The sequence below is a fragment of the Sparus aurata genome, chromosome 19 (genome assembly GCF_900880675.1).
Source record: "Sparus aurata chromosome 19, fSpaAur1.1, whole genome shotgun sequence".
Taxonomy (NCBI): Eukaryota; Metazoa; Chordata; class Actinopteri; order Spariformes; family Sparidae; genus Sparus; species Sparus aurata.
The window spans coordinates 13,646,636-13,661,927 of record NC_044205.1 but is presented as its reverse complement, the minus strand read 5'-3'; the positions used below and the strand labels follow the sequence as shown (position 1 = coordinate 13,661,927).

Below are 15,292 nucleotides of genomic sequence, written 5' to 3'. Positions count from 1 at the left end.
GATTGAGGCGAGGAGCGCGATGACGTGGGCCGTACAGTATATGTGAATCATTACAGTAGACACATTTACATTTTTTTTTGTTAATAAAGAAACAATCGAGAATATTAGATACTGAATAGCACAGTGTAACATTATTCACAATGTAGCCTACATTAAAATATAAAAAAAATAATTTATTTGAAATCACGTTTTGTCTATAATAATCAATTATTATATAATATTATTACAGTTATTTATCATTTCACAAAAGCAGGGTTGCAAAAAGGATAACTGAGTTTAAGTCCCTTTATCCTACATCGGTGTTATTTTATAATTTTATATCCATCTGCATGATACCACACTGATCCCCTGTGCTCTAAACCTCTCATTAGTACCACTTGAAAAAGAGAAAACATCGTGAATGCATGTGTGGGAATCAAATAACTGTCACAAACAGTGTAACAGACGAGAGATGAAGACTGTTCATCCAGAAATATGATTGGATCCACAAAGGAGCTGTCAACAAAGCCAGTATCAAGAAGTGAAGCGCTGTGTGACAGCAAATGACAAATTTAAAGATCTAATCGTAAATATTAATTGGGAACAAATACTGTGGCTCTCCAAAAAGAAACCCATTTTAAATACCTCGTAGTTGTCCGCCCACGCGGGCCTCTAAAACCGCAGCACTTATTAGAGCAGACCTCTTCTGATGTAGCAGCCAGTTCCCATCTCTCACCTACAAGCCCACAGTCATGCCAAAACAGCAGGGACAGGAAGAAGTGGCGGCAGGATGAGCTGGTGAAAAGGCAAAAAGAGACAACCGAAAAGAAGGAAAAAGCAAAACTGCACTAGGTGTGTGTGACAGTGGTGACCTCGATGGCCACCTACTTTCTGTTTTCACGCTGTAAGTCCACAGTGGTTCATTAATTGGCTGACATGACAGTGTCCTTGGGCAGAGCTGAGACATACTGGCAAAGCCTCGAGGTGATAAAGGTAACTGAGAGAAGAGAAAAAAAAAATTCAATAAGAATGAAACCGAGTATCGGGAGTTAGAGCATATACTTATATAAGCAGAGTCCTGAAAAATATGGCCTATATGTATCTATGAGGAGGATGCCATGTGTGTGTTATTGCTCTTATAGAAGGTCGTTTACACATTCAAGTGCTAAAGTAAAATGAGAAATTCATAAATATGTGCTCGATGTGATATGTCGAGGAGTAAGGAGTCCAATGAGTGTATGCATTTACATGTACAGTCGTGTGATTACAGTGTGTGTGTGTGTGTGTGTGTGTGTGTGTGTGTTTGTGTGGCCAAAGGGATGCAACTCTGAAATGGAATGATTGCTGTGTGAAGTGGCAGCTGCGTTCTTCACTCAGGCCATCAGAAGAAGTGATGTTCCCTGTGCTCAATGTCCAAACACACACACACACACACACACACACACACACACACACGGATACACTGACGCATACACACACAATCAACTACATCTGAATTACTCACTGAGCATACGGCAACACAAATATTAAGAATACAGATGCAGTCAGATGATTTACAAGACCTGTTCATGATATCCCCCCACACCCATAACTTTAACTCTGTGCGCGCACACACACACACACACACACACACACACACACACACACACACACACACACACACACACACACTATTAATGAGCAATGTGCTTCGGCAGTGCAGAGGTGGTCCCAGCATCACATTTGTCCTCAAAGTGCAAGAGTGTGTCGCCTGGGCATTAGTGTCCCTGAGGAGGGTGTTGACAACCAGTCATAAGACCAGGAGTACCATGGCTGGTCAGGATGCAGTCCTGTTGATAAAAGGATGAATTGTGACGTCCAATTAGAATGTTTGGACTTAGTTAACAAGACAAGTTGATAGAGATGTCAGTCTTCAGGGTGCAGCGTTGGGCAGCATTGCTTTCTGCAGACGGGAAGACTGTACGCAACAATCACACCTACACAGTTCAAAATATCAACATTCTTATTGACAATAAGCCTCCGCTGCTCATGTAAATCAAAACACAGAAGAATTTTGCTCTTAATGCCTGCTCTTAATCAATAAGAAAAACGTGTCTTCACAAAGAACTAAACATCCATATGCACCAAAAAAACTAGTTTCCTAGCAATTCATAACTGTGGGTGCTTTAGTGATTACATTATGTGAACACCTAAATTAAAGGAGTATTCAAGTGATTAAGCAGTTTACTTCCATAAAGTTAGGGTACTTGACAGTAAATCACGCCATGATTCAAGAAATGTTTCTCAAGATAATGATCGCATTCCTGCGACAATCGATGTATACAAAATTAAAACCTTTTAAGGACACACGTCTCTGACTGAAAAATAAAAAAATAACTAAAAAGGCAATGTGCAGGAGTCATGAAGTATCATCCTCTGCATTGTGGTGTCAGTTTCCAGAAAGCAGAACACTTCTGGAGGTAAATTGTTTCAAGCTACAATTGTTTTCAGTGTGGTTAAATTAAGTGTACACCACCAGGGGTTATGAAGTCAAATCAGTTTAGAGCACCCGCATGTTTCAGTAACAATACTGATATTTGGCACCAGTGTATCGACAATCATATTGCAAGAGGAAGCAATGCGATATATTGGCTTATTGATTTTTTTTTGTACCACAGACATAAATATTTAAAAAATGGTCAAAATAATGGCAACACATCCTGACTTTTTGCCTCTTTATGAGTCACGATCCCACATTTCCCCTAACTTGACAGCCTCTTTTGTTAAACCCTTGATATCTGGGAAATGCTTGCATCTTTCAAACTCAACATCTCAAGTTTGTACCTCAGGCTTTCTTTTATAAATAGGCTCTAATAGGCTCCAATCATGACATCATAATGATATAAAGACATGAGTTATTTTTTCCCTTGGAAAGCTCCCTCTAGAAGACTTTTTTCATTGGCTTAGTAGAAAGACAAACAATTAGTTACTGGTTCATGATGTTGATTTCAAGTCTATCAAACAACTCAGTCAACTGTGTGTACTGCATGCATGTGAGTGTGTGTGCATATGTGGCCACTAGATGGAAGAATGCAGCTTCGCCACATGAGACAAGCGTCTCCAGTTGTGTACGTGGGCATCTGCGTCCTGCAGGATTTATCGTCGCTGTCGCTCCAACAGAGCCCCGGCCTGTGATGTCCCAGAAAAACTGAGGAATCACTGATGGAAACTGCACAACTCTGAGGCAGAAGACAAATACGGAGCTCCACATCCAGCTCATTTCTTCCTCCCTCTCACACTTTCTTTTTTGTGTCACTCTCCCTACACGCTTTTTTTTCTCTTCCCCCCAGTTCCTCGACTTTTCTCTCCCTGACGTGCACAAACCACGTGCAAGGCTGAGAGAGACAGGGAGAGCATTCATTACTCAGGGTGAAAATACATGGCACACATTCAAACTGCCAGAGGTGAAATCCTCTTCAGAAGTCAGTGATCTCAACACCTGCCCATGGCTGATATGACTGTGTGTGTGTGTGTGTGTGTGTGTGCGTGTGTGTGTGCCTGGGCTTTTGAGAGGAGCACTCTCAGTGACGGCTTATAGAGAGACAGAATGAGGACGTCACAGGTGAGTGAATTTGCTCAAACTGACAGGTGTACACACACAGATACACACACAGGCTCTCATACACATGCAATCATACCTCTGCCACATACATGCCCCGTTTCTCCCTCTCTCTCACACACAAATACACACACACACACACACACACACACACTGACATAGGTCTTTGGGAGCCAGCTGGGTCCTCTGCAGCAGCACCATCACACATGAATAACTGAGGCTTCTGCTCTGCTCTGCAGCATTGACTATTCAATACCTGACAGGGTGCCTTATGGGGTGTGTGTGTGTGTGCATGTTGGTGTGTGCATGTGACAGAGAACCATCCATATAGGCCTGTACTCAGTTGCATGTCTCAAGCTGCTCCATGGTGCATTGTGAGGAAACGAAAGACAGACAAATTAATTAGCAACAATGTGCTGCTGTATCGATCCACAAAGTTTTACTCCCCTTGCTGTAGTTTTCCTCCACAAGGAGGCAGAGGTCAGGATCAGTTGGGAAAACATTACAACTAGAGCTGATTGTGCTCACAAGCTCTTATAAAAGTCAAACACATACAGTGAAGGCACTTTTTTCCAGCTGCCTCAAGACTGGGTGCACCCGAGGTAGCCATCATTTTAATGGCACCACAGAGACTTCAGAGCGCAAAACACTCACTCTTCTCTGTGTGGTGTTGGTGTTATTGATGGATTGTGTTCAGTATAATGAACGGTGCCCTGGTTGTGCTTTGTTCTGCATACTGGATCGAATTCGGTGGCTGCTGTGTTAATAAAGTTAAAAACAAGGTCTGTGCTGAGACAGATTCACATGTGGTTAGGAGTTGTTCTCAAAGCAGTCCAAACTTCAGCAAAGAATTCACACCTGTTATTTCCTCTTATCTGCCACCCCCGTTGTCGTCCCTCTTACCCCTTCAACTTTTGCTAACTTTAACATCTGCCGCTGTTGGGTAGATAATATATAAAATAGGCACTGCTGAAATGAGTAAGAAAGGTTGGACCACCAAGTTTAACTGTAATAGCTTTCAACCTTACAGATACTGCTGAAAATGACAACAGAAGTAAACAAGTCAGCCAATGTCATCTCCTTAATGCAAATCAGCCTCCATTTGTGTACCCGAAGTGACTTACTTATTGAGGATTTGATTTGATTTTTGATTTGATTTGATTTTTGATTTGATTTGATTTGATTTGATTTAGTCCACAAGTACCACTGTGTACGGCTGTACAGCTCAGAACTGCTAGCATGGCCTGGTCCAAAATAGCAATCTTATACATAATAATCAGAAGAATAAAAACAAACAAAAAATACCAGTACTAAATAAAAAAAAATGGAGCAAAGACCACATGACACAGCTTAATCAATGTCTCATCTCTTTACCAACTCAAGTGTAGTCACAACTGTGATGTTTTTCCTTCAGAACTTTAATCCCTGCTTTTTCACTCAGGTTTTTTTCATCACTACCGATTTTCTGTGGCTATCTTCAGCTGTACTAATCAGCACCATTCAGTCTTCATGCCCTGTGAAAAATGTCTTGGCAAGAATCAAACTGAAACATGCCGCCACTTCAGCAGGTGTTAATGAACCAGGATAACACCCATGTCAAACAGTAGAGAACATCTTGCTGTGGGGAGGCTTCCTGCCATTTTTTTTTTTCTTCCTCCGTTGCTTAGCCTGTAGATGCAGCAGAATTTGTGACAGCAGGGGAAATAAGAAATAAGAGGTACGTGTACTTGATTCAAATAAGTAGGCATTCAGGAGGACTACTCTGGAGTCTTTCATTGCTAAAGCCTGTTTTTCTGCCTTTCCTCTCCTGCACTTTATGTCTTCAATCATCTCTCATCTGAGTCCCCTGTAATTTTGCCTCCAAAGTACCGCTCCATCCTTCTCTGTACCTCTTGGTGCGGCTTCTCTGTCATCTTTACAAGGAAGCAAAGCGCTGCACATTAAACACAAACACGTCAGTTCCATTTTAGCATTAAGCACATATCAAAATTTGGGGGATGGTTGAAGGAGTATTGTGAAAGGGGTTTGCTCATAGATTGACCACAATTACCATCTTTTAACTAATTATTACTAATCACCTCTAAAAGTCCAGCGCATGCTTTGTGCCTATCACCAAACAACAGACAAAAAGACATAGGTAGCGACTAGCTAACGGTGAACATTTGGCAGCTATACAGCCAGATGTTTCCCTAAGGGCTTGGTAAAGACCAAAGACAGAGCTGGAAGTAGAGTAAATAGTGGACTTTAAATTCATCGGGTGTCCAAAAAACTTGACTCCAAATGAATGCTTTAGTTTATGGAAATAAGCAATTGTTTGATATGCAGTTCACCAAATCAACTTCAAAAGGTGGATAATATGTCAAAGTGCCCCCCCCCCCTCAAAAATTTGTTTTTCAAGTTTAAGGTAGAAGTAACAAACATCAGTCTCAGAGCAAAACAAACTTTTTCTTTTCAATAGTAACTGTTTTACTGGGAATAATAAATAAACGTACCGTTCTTTGAGTGCCACTCATGGTTTCTTTTATTTCCTGATTTGCACCTGCTATAAACAGGAGGTGTCTCAGGGTAGATGCAAATACAAAAGTTTTTTAAGTTGTGATGTGTTCAGAGTTTTTGAAACAGCAGCCCATATGATTTGAACTGCAGCTCGTCCCTGAGCGGAACCCTAATTTCGGCTGCCAGCTGTTGCAGGAACATTTGACAGACTCCTCTTTTCTCATGAAAAATAGAAGAATTATTAGATTTTTAAAGGATGACAAATTTTTCTGGGGCATCACTAATTTTTCATGACTAAAACAACTTATCTTCAAGTTTTCTAGTTCATCTATCACGTTGCTTCCCTAACCTCGCACTTCTGCTGCTACTACTCACATCGTGTGCCTGAAATTCTCCATCATTTCAAAAGTTTCCTCATCCTTCCCAAATTTCTTCTCTCATCCATCCAACTGTTCCTCCTTCTACCTTCCTTCTCCTTCAAGCTCCACCCTTCCCTCTCCTTCCCTTTCAGACGAGAGCATTAATTTCTCAAGGTCTATCTGTGGCACGCAGTGGCTCCATGGAGCTTCACTTCTCCTTAGACACAAATTGATTTCACGCTCAAATCCTCGGAGTATAAATCACAGACCCTCCACCTGCTCCTCACTACATCCCTGTCTCCTCCTTTTCCCCTTACATCTCACTTCACGCCGTTCCCCCACCTGTCACATCCTCTCTCTGCTGACATATACCTGCGCGCACATACATGTATAAGTGTACACACACACACACACCCCTTTGTCTGACCTAAGGTGTGTGACGGCTGGATGAGCAGGGACGCTATGAGAGAGAAAGCTGGGAGAGAGGGGAGTGAAACAGTGAAGGCCGGAGGCATCTGCAGGGTGGAACAGGGCAGTTTCTAGAAAGGCTGTGCTTAGGAAAATTGAGGAGCTATTTTCATGCTACATTAAGTTACACCAGCCTTCCACTATGGGACCATGCTCAGACAGAGGAGGCTTGCCTCTATTGTGAAGGCTAATAATCAACGCAATGGAGTTATGACCCAACAGTACATTTCACTGGCCTAACCCAGACGGCATCAAAGACGGCAGAGGGAAGGGAGAGGGGAGGATGAGACATGAATTCCAATGGATTGTAACAAACGCTACTACCCACAGCTCGGCCTCATTCACTTAATTCAAGCTCAGTTCAATCTCAGAATGGATATTTGGATGAATGGGATCAAAGTCACATGGGGGCGACACAAAAAGAGAACAAACAATGGGAAAAATACCGAATAGGAATTTCCATTACTGCTTTTGATGTCTGTCCTCTGTCATTATGGCATCAGTTGAGGTTGGTGGGTGCAGGAGCCCTTATACATGTCTATATCATTATTATTATTATTGTTAAAACCACATCCCACTGCTGTCACTCTGGGGCAGGATCAAATATTAAGCCCCCTGTCACACCAATGGATGCCTCTCTGTGTTACGCTGTGTAAGTACATTAACTCTACGGCATCTGAAAGGGGTCATTATGAGCAGAAGCGTGAATGGGTCCCGATATCAAAAGCATTATCATACAACATGCTCCCACACGCCTGTCAGTCAAGTCCCCAGCGGATATGTTTGTGTGAACAGATGATGCTATCAAGATGGCAACGGTATTGCTTGTCAAGCAAGGGGGGACAACAGTGGTAAATTGTCTGTATGAACGCAGTCTATTTACTGATACTGTTTGCATTGTGTTGCGTCTCTGGTGATAATGGAGCACTCACAATACTGTTGTACATTATGCCTATGCCATATAAAAAATAAAGATGAAAGTAGATCACTGTATGTGCCCCAAGTCATGCATGGACTACAAAGAGTCCCACTGTAGGCAACTTGAATATTAATGTACTGACTCTGATTTCATGTGGGAGCACCATAAATATAAATGAGAGGATTTTTCTAGTATCATATAGAATACAAAATAAACAATATAAAATGTGAGAATACAAGGAGTTAGGCAATGGACAGCCTTTAAGGTGTTGTAAAAATATACATAAACTAGGGCAAACTTATCAGCAGCCATTTGTGTTTACAACATTGTTTTTTTAAAGTTAAAATGCTAACAACTTTTCTCACATTCCAAAGTGACACCTTTAAAAATGCTTTTGTCCAACCAACAACTGTCAAAATATTGGACATTTTTTCTCGAAAAACCTCAAACATAAACTCTCTTCAAATGGATCTACCTGAAGGTGTAGTGACAACAACATCAACATCTGTAGTTATGGTGCAATCCAACACAAGTGCTGTAATATGAGCATCTTTTATGAAGCCTTAACCTGGTGTGTTGCTCTATATGGGTAGCCCAACTATTTGGTACTGCGCTTCCTGACATTTGGGGCGGGGCTTGAGAAAACAGATATAAATATAATGATCACAATTAAAACAACAAGCATCCTGACTTTTAGCCTGTAGCACAAGTCAAGACCCCCAAACTCTGGATCCTACACTTCCCATAATTCAACTTGATGCCATCTTTCATAGAAAATTGGTCCTAAATCCTGAAATAAGCAAGCATTTCTGCACTTCTGGTCCTCATCTCTAGTTAAATAGGTTTTTGTGAGATGCCTTTAAAAAGGTCTGTGGTCAAAAGATGTTAATAATTTGTTTTACTCATGGAATATGTCTTGAAATACCCCACAGATTAATTCTGAAGCTTTTCATTGGTCTTAAAAAAGGCAGAAGTGTCTCACTGAGACAACAGAATTGTTTGAGAATATTAACCGTCACCACACTGAACACTGAAGCTCAGCTGGGATAACTTTGATGTGATTTGGTGTAATAATGCTCGCTTTTTACCTCAGGCGATTGGATTTCCACTTCAAAATTCATAAAAGTGGTGTTAAATTATCCTGAAGAACAAAACATGTTTCATAAATCTTTGTTTGCCACAGAGCTTATTTCCTGCAATAATTCAAAATCCAATGGAACGATCCCACGGCTCAGGATGAGTAAACACTTCAACAACAAAGAACCTTTGTAACACTTTGTCTAGTAAACAGATGTTGAAAAAAATTTGCAATTTTGAAATTGGTCATCCAAAGCTTTCTAAGGCAGTGTTTTTTTTTTGTTTTTTTTTTATAGAGCTACTGTGTGGGATTGCTTTATGGTAAAGGCATTCATTCATGTTTCTGTACACCACCCCATTATACATCAATTATATCTACTTCATTTGCTATTTTCTAAACATTTATTTGTCCTCAGTAAGCTTCTCTTGGTTTTCCAACTTCATCACCTGTGACTTCTATTTCCAATTTCTGTTCCTCGCTCAGAAACCCACAGAAGGCTGCGGGAAGGAAAATGTTCTGACACCAATCATCAACTGTTAGATCTTCAAAGCCACCTGAAACCCTTTTGAACAAAAAGACAGGCTGAAAAGGAAGAGCACAAACATGCAAATTAATCTAAAACACATCAAAGTGATTTAGAATAACCCATACCATCACTTTTTACTGGTGAGAAAAAAACACTAATACATTTGATGAAAACATCTGACGGAGCAGCTAATTCGAGAAAGAACTTCTTTGTCAGAAACCTCATTTGTTAAAGATGACAATAGTGGAGACCATGGTGTTTGATTGCAAAGAGTCTTTTTATTTTTCCTTGTGTTTTCAAGTACGGTCCTCTCTCAGCAGGGTCATCTAAGAAGCATGGACACACAATAACACACAACTCGCACCAGAGCCTGAGCATCTTCAGGTGGGATTTCTCTTTTGTCTTGATTGGGGAAGAAAGGGAGGGAGGGTGGATCTGGTAAGGAGGGGGGGCTGATCAGCAGCTTTCACGTTTAGGTCAAGTGAACAAGAGTCCTGTTGTACACCACATAATCATTTTTTTCTCTGCGAACATTTGTTGCATTTAGTGACACTGACATCTGCACATAAAAATTATATATATATTTATATTTATATTCATATATTCATAGATTTGTCATTCTATATCAACAATTCATTCTAGTGATTTTTACCTTGGTTTTTCATGTTGTAAAACCGGACAAACTGTCGGTAGGAATGCCTTGTTTGGACACTGATTTTTACAGGGACGCACACACACATACACGCAACAGAGGGCATACACACACTACTACACACATGCATGCATAGATACGCTCGCTCAAGTTTACGTGTACACACGCGGGCCACGCATTCTGTCACATACATGCACACTTACACAAACGCGCACGCAAACACACACACACACACACGCACACCCACGCACACCCACACATGCTCAGCCAACACAGAGAGGCAGGTCTGTACACCTATGGGAGGGAGATGTTACTCATGATCCCCAGCAATAAGTACGGCTTCACCTGATCAAAACACAAGAAAATAAAAGTTACAAACAGCAGAGGGAGTCATCCAGTCATTGTCTGTAAACTTCGACAGAATGTCCCTTAAAAGTCCTCCAGGACTGGCCCACGAGGTGTCAAAGTTTGGCACAATGTCATGTCTCTCTCTTTCTCTTTATCTCTACTGTACACTGAGATGTACAATGTTCACGGTGGCTCTTGTTGGACAGACCAGGTACTATGCACAAGTGATGATGAGTAACCACTGAAAGTTGACATGGTCAAACATATCAGCTCCCCAAAAAGGAAAAGACAACCCTTTCCAAAGACAGAGAGTGTGCTTTAAAACATACACATATATTCTTTAGGCAGTGAAAAAGCACTTGTTGTTGTTGATGGGGACTCTGGAGTCGATGCTGCTCTGCCAATCTGATGCTCTGGCAGCCTTGAACTGCTCTTGACGTTTGAGCGTTTCCTCAACAAAATTCACTCGATGGAGAACACAAATACTGCAGGGGTTTCCTCTCTGGCTAGGAAAAGGGCAAAACAAAGGTGTCTGCTGACATCCATCCTGACGATGTCTGTCTTTTCTGCTTCTTTTGTTCACATTTCACTTATTTTTGTTGCTTTTGTTGTTTTTAGTCAGTCATGGAAAAAAATCATAATTTCATAAGTGGCCCCATCAAAAACATGTGTAATATACACACTATATCAACTTTGAACTGTACACAGAAAATAAAAATGCTTTTTTGAAAGAGAAAATTTAGAAAAGTACAAATAAAAAAGATGTAAAAGAATGACGACAAAAATGAAGTCTGCTGAAGATGACATTCTTGGAAAAACAAATTCAGTAGCTTCTGTAGGCGGCAAGGCCATTGCAACAAAAAAACGGGATAAAAGCTGTGCTACGTGTGTCACTCAGTTGAAATGGTAAACATCCACTTCTTGCCTTGTGCCTGATGTGCTTTCATCTTTTTTCTGTGCTTTTATTCTTCCTGACCTCCTCAAGGGCGCTCATGGCATCTTTGTCTCCCCTCTCTTCCTCCCTCAGTCTTCAAAAGGTCAGGCCACTTTCTGCCCCTACGGACTTAGAGCTCACCCTCATCCGCTCTCCATTATTTTGTGATCCAATCTCTCTCTTCCTCTTTAGGCCTCTGCGTACTCTCTGTACCTGCTTGTTTTCTCACTTCTCTTCTTCCTATATTACCCTGCCCACTCCTCTCTCACCTTCTCAAACACACTTCTTCATATCTACTCCCACCTTATCCACTTACTGGTGCAATGGAGCTGACTCTGAAGAAATAAAGCGGTCTGGGAAAAAAAAAAGGAAAATGTCGGCATGCACATGCACAGTCTCTCTTTGTCACTCGACCAGACTTCACTTCGTAACCCCATCTAGCTCTGTCTTCCAGCTTTATTTTAGAGAACACAAATTTTCTGCTACTGGCTACAAGTTTCCGCTTCAACATGCCACTGGCTGTCACTTTGTGTTAATCTGCTGTTGATCGCTTGCAAAAATAATCCCTTTAACACACGCACACACAGACTCGCTCTTGCCCCCCCATCATCATAGTCTAACTAGACCCAGGAGTCAGGAGAGGCCGGGTAGTGGCTAGTCTCGTAGTTAAGTTCGCTGTATGGCCGAGAGGCCGAGTAGAAGTCTACGTAGTTGCCAGTGGATTTGAGGCCCAGGTGCATGCGCAGGTCTTCCCGCGGATCCCGGGGCGGTCCCGCGGTGCTCGGAGGCTGCTGGGGTTGGGCCTGAGACTGGGCCTGAGCCTGGACCTGCGGCTGCGGCTGGGATGGAGGAGGTGGAGGTCCCTGGTCCTCGTAGTAGACCTCATCAAAGCTCCGGCTCTGGCTGTGAGGCGGAGGCGGCTGAGGCTGGGGGAAGGAAGGAGGGGGGGGGTAGGGTTCGTAGTCTTTTAGCATGGCTGACGGGCTGTCCTGCTGGGGCTGTGGGGGCACGACGCAGGGCTGGGCTGGAGCCTGAGTCGGGGGAGCGGTGGAAGTGTCGGAAAATTGGTAGGTGGGGATGAGATGCAGCGGGCAAGAACGGAGAGTCATGGAAATGTGAGTAGTGGGAGCGGGGTGAAAAGAGAGGAGATAAAAGTGGAGACATGGAGAGGAGAGGAGAGTGGCAGGTGGAGAGTGATCACATGGCGAGAAAAGGTTTGAAAGGCAGGCAGGTATGGGTAAAAAGGCTCAGATAGGAATCTCTTGGGAAAGGGCTCATGCTGTGAATTCTTCATAACATGCAGGTACTGAAGGGGACAATTTATCTCTACCATTGTAACTCTCATAGGCTGGTTTTGTGTGTGTGTGTGTGTGTGTGTGTGTGTGTGTGTGTGTGTGTGTGTTTGTGTGTAGATGTGTGTCTGAAAATGCAGTCATATTTGTAAAAACCCTAAGCTCACACACCATCTTTTGTTATTTTCTTTAACGGCCAGCGGAAAAAATAAAGTTTGTATCAGGATAAAAGAACTAGCATTAATCATAAATTTACTCAAGATGATCAAGAAAGTGTGCACTTCTAATCTTCCTAGTCAAGGGCTATGATGCTTTCTGTTAGCTCTCCCTCTTCAGCAGCAGAGTCATTAAACAGAAACAAATAATTAGTGCAATCAACTGAGGTAATCAATTTAATTGCCAGATGGGTGTGGTTTCAGTTTGCAGTGGTTTGATGCTGCCTGAACTGAGGATGTGTGCCTGTTGCCACTGCATCTCTTATCACGGTGAGACACGTGAGGTATGTGTGTTCCTTGCATCAGGCTGCTATCTCCTCTAATAACCACCTTGTCATGACAGCATATGTCAATTTATGAGAGCCCAGGGGACACATGCACTGCTAAGACCTGCTGTGCTGGTGTGTAATTGCATGTACATAAAAAAGTGTGTGGAACATTGAGAGTAGTGAGTATTTTAACTCACCTGGTTTTGCTTGATATCATCGCTGGCCGTCAGGTATGAGTTTCGGAACAACGTAGATGTCCCGCAGGATACTTGAACTGGATAGACATAGCATAAAAGAAATGAGAAAAGACAGCAATTCAAAGTAAATAAATAAAATAATAAATAACAGTTCCACTACTGCTGCTAATAATAATAATTCAAAGAACAACAAAACCGTGGGAAATTCCACAATTGGCTTAGTCAAATATCAGCTAATTAGTGTACAAATCTTTCTGCAGACCGTCTAAAAGTTTGGCAATTAGTCTGTCCTTTGTGGCCTCGAGAGAACATTGTAAGATGAAGAGAAAAAAGAAATGAGCAGGAATAAAGTACCAGAAAAGAGAATATAAAGAGAGTCACTGACAATAGAAGAGTGAGAGGAAGAAGAAGAAGCAAATAGAGAGAGAGCAGATGTTAAAAGACAGGAAAAGATAGAGAAAAAAGTCAAAGGAGGAAGAGAAGGAAAATAGTGCGGGGTCACAAACAAAAATATAGAGGCGTGAGGAGGAATAAGGAAAGTTTAAAGAAGAGAAATAAAGATTAAGAGAGGGATAAAACAGAATCATTTAATTATTACTTGTCTCTTCATCACAAACACAGACACACACACGCGCGCGTACACACCTGCCATGCCATCTTTCCGGGATGTGTGCTCTCCTTTGTTGCTATGGAAACCAGCGTTGGTTGCCGTGGAATCGTAGTCCATCTTGCGTTCCTTCAGACTCATCATCTCTCTGGGGGAGGCTGGAGCGCTCGCTGCACACACACACGCGCGCGCACACGCACACACACACACACACACACACACACACACACACACAAAATAATGAGCAATAAACCCAGAACAGCATGTGCCTTCACACTCTGCATGCTTGTATTTGTGTGTGTGTGTGTCTTGTTCTTTCAAGGTGCAGAGTCATTATTCATCATTTAGCTTGTCGGCATCAAGGGTCACCTCCAGCATGTTGAAGGGCTTCTGGGAATTCACACACACATACGCACACACTTGTTTTTGGATACATTATTTCAATATCAAATTCACATCTGGCACACATTTCCTCAGTTCAGACAATGAAACGCAGCAAGCAGTATGACTGATGAGAGGCATGTAGTCAGCTTATCACAGCCGCTCGTTTAGTGGTTATTTGACAAGAAATACAATTATGATTCGCCTCACGCCAATTTACATTTACATTTACATTCTTATTTATGTGTGTGTTTTTACTGTTAACTTCGCAGTGCGGCTGAGACTGATTGCCAACTTTTTCTTCCAACACCTTCAAATTCAAATCTATTTCACATCTTCAAACCTCGCAATTTTTCTATTTTTCACATTTTCCCACACATATATGCCTCTGTGTAACCACACATAATCACACATGCAGTCAAGAGCAGATCCGGCACACAGACTGTAAATGCAGTGTTTTTTTTTCCCCCTCGCTTTACTCTCTTCACTCTCACACACACACTAAGCATGTCATAATGTAATCCCCTTATAGCAAACTTAAAGTGCTTACTCAGTCCCTGTTATCTCGACACACTGAATTGCCAGAATCCTGCGTACCTATGCATCGACCCCTTCATTCGGCTTAGCTAAACATTCCTGTAACGATCCACCATACATACAGCATAATGTTATATATAATGTATACCCTCACAAGTGAAGGGCATTCTAAAAATAAGAAGTTTGGATGTGTTGATCCCACCTTTGAGAATTGCAGACTGTAGATACTTGAGAGAATGTGCACATGCATCAATAGTCGATATGTGTGTATGAATATCTAACACACACACACACACACACACACACACACACACACACACACACACACACACACACTTAACAGAGAGCACCGCTCTCAGTTGCATAAGCACAAACAATTTCAACAAAAAAGAGATGTAAAGCACGCCAAAAGAATCTGCATAAAAAAGCCTTTGTTC

The 15,292-nt window shown here is 41.9% G+C and overlaps 1 protein-coding gene across 4 annotated transcripts in view; it reads right to left on the bottom strand.

Moving 5' to 3' along the window:
* Window positions 1-9,681: 9,681 nt before the first annotated feature.
* The window catches only part of ctnnd2a (catenin (cadherin-associated protein), delta 2a), a 271,445-nt gene continuing 265,834 nt past the window's right edge, over window positions 9,682-15,292 (bottom strand). For 3 of the 4 annotated variants that reach the window (XM_030398742.1, XM_030398743.1, XM_030398745.1), the window contains 3 exons: window positions 13,976-14,107; window positions 13,331-13,407; window positions 9,682-12,388 (listed from right to left, as the gene is read on the bottom strand). In XM_030398742.1, coding sequence (XP_030254602.1) covers window positions 11,978-12,388; window positions 13,331-13,407; window positions 13,976-14,107 — 620 coding nt within the window. In that variant the 3' untranslated portion in view covers window positions 9,682-11,977. The remainder of the gene's footprint in view (window positions 12,389-13,330; window positions 13,408-13,975; window positions 14,108-15,292) is intronic. The other variant, XM_030398744.1, reaches the window with a different exon arrangement.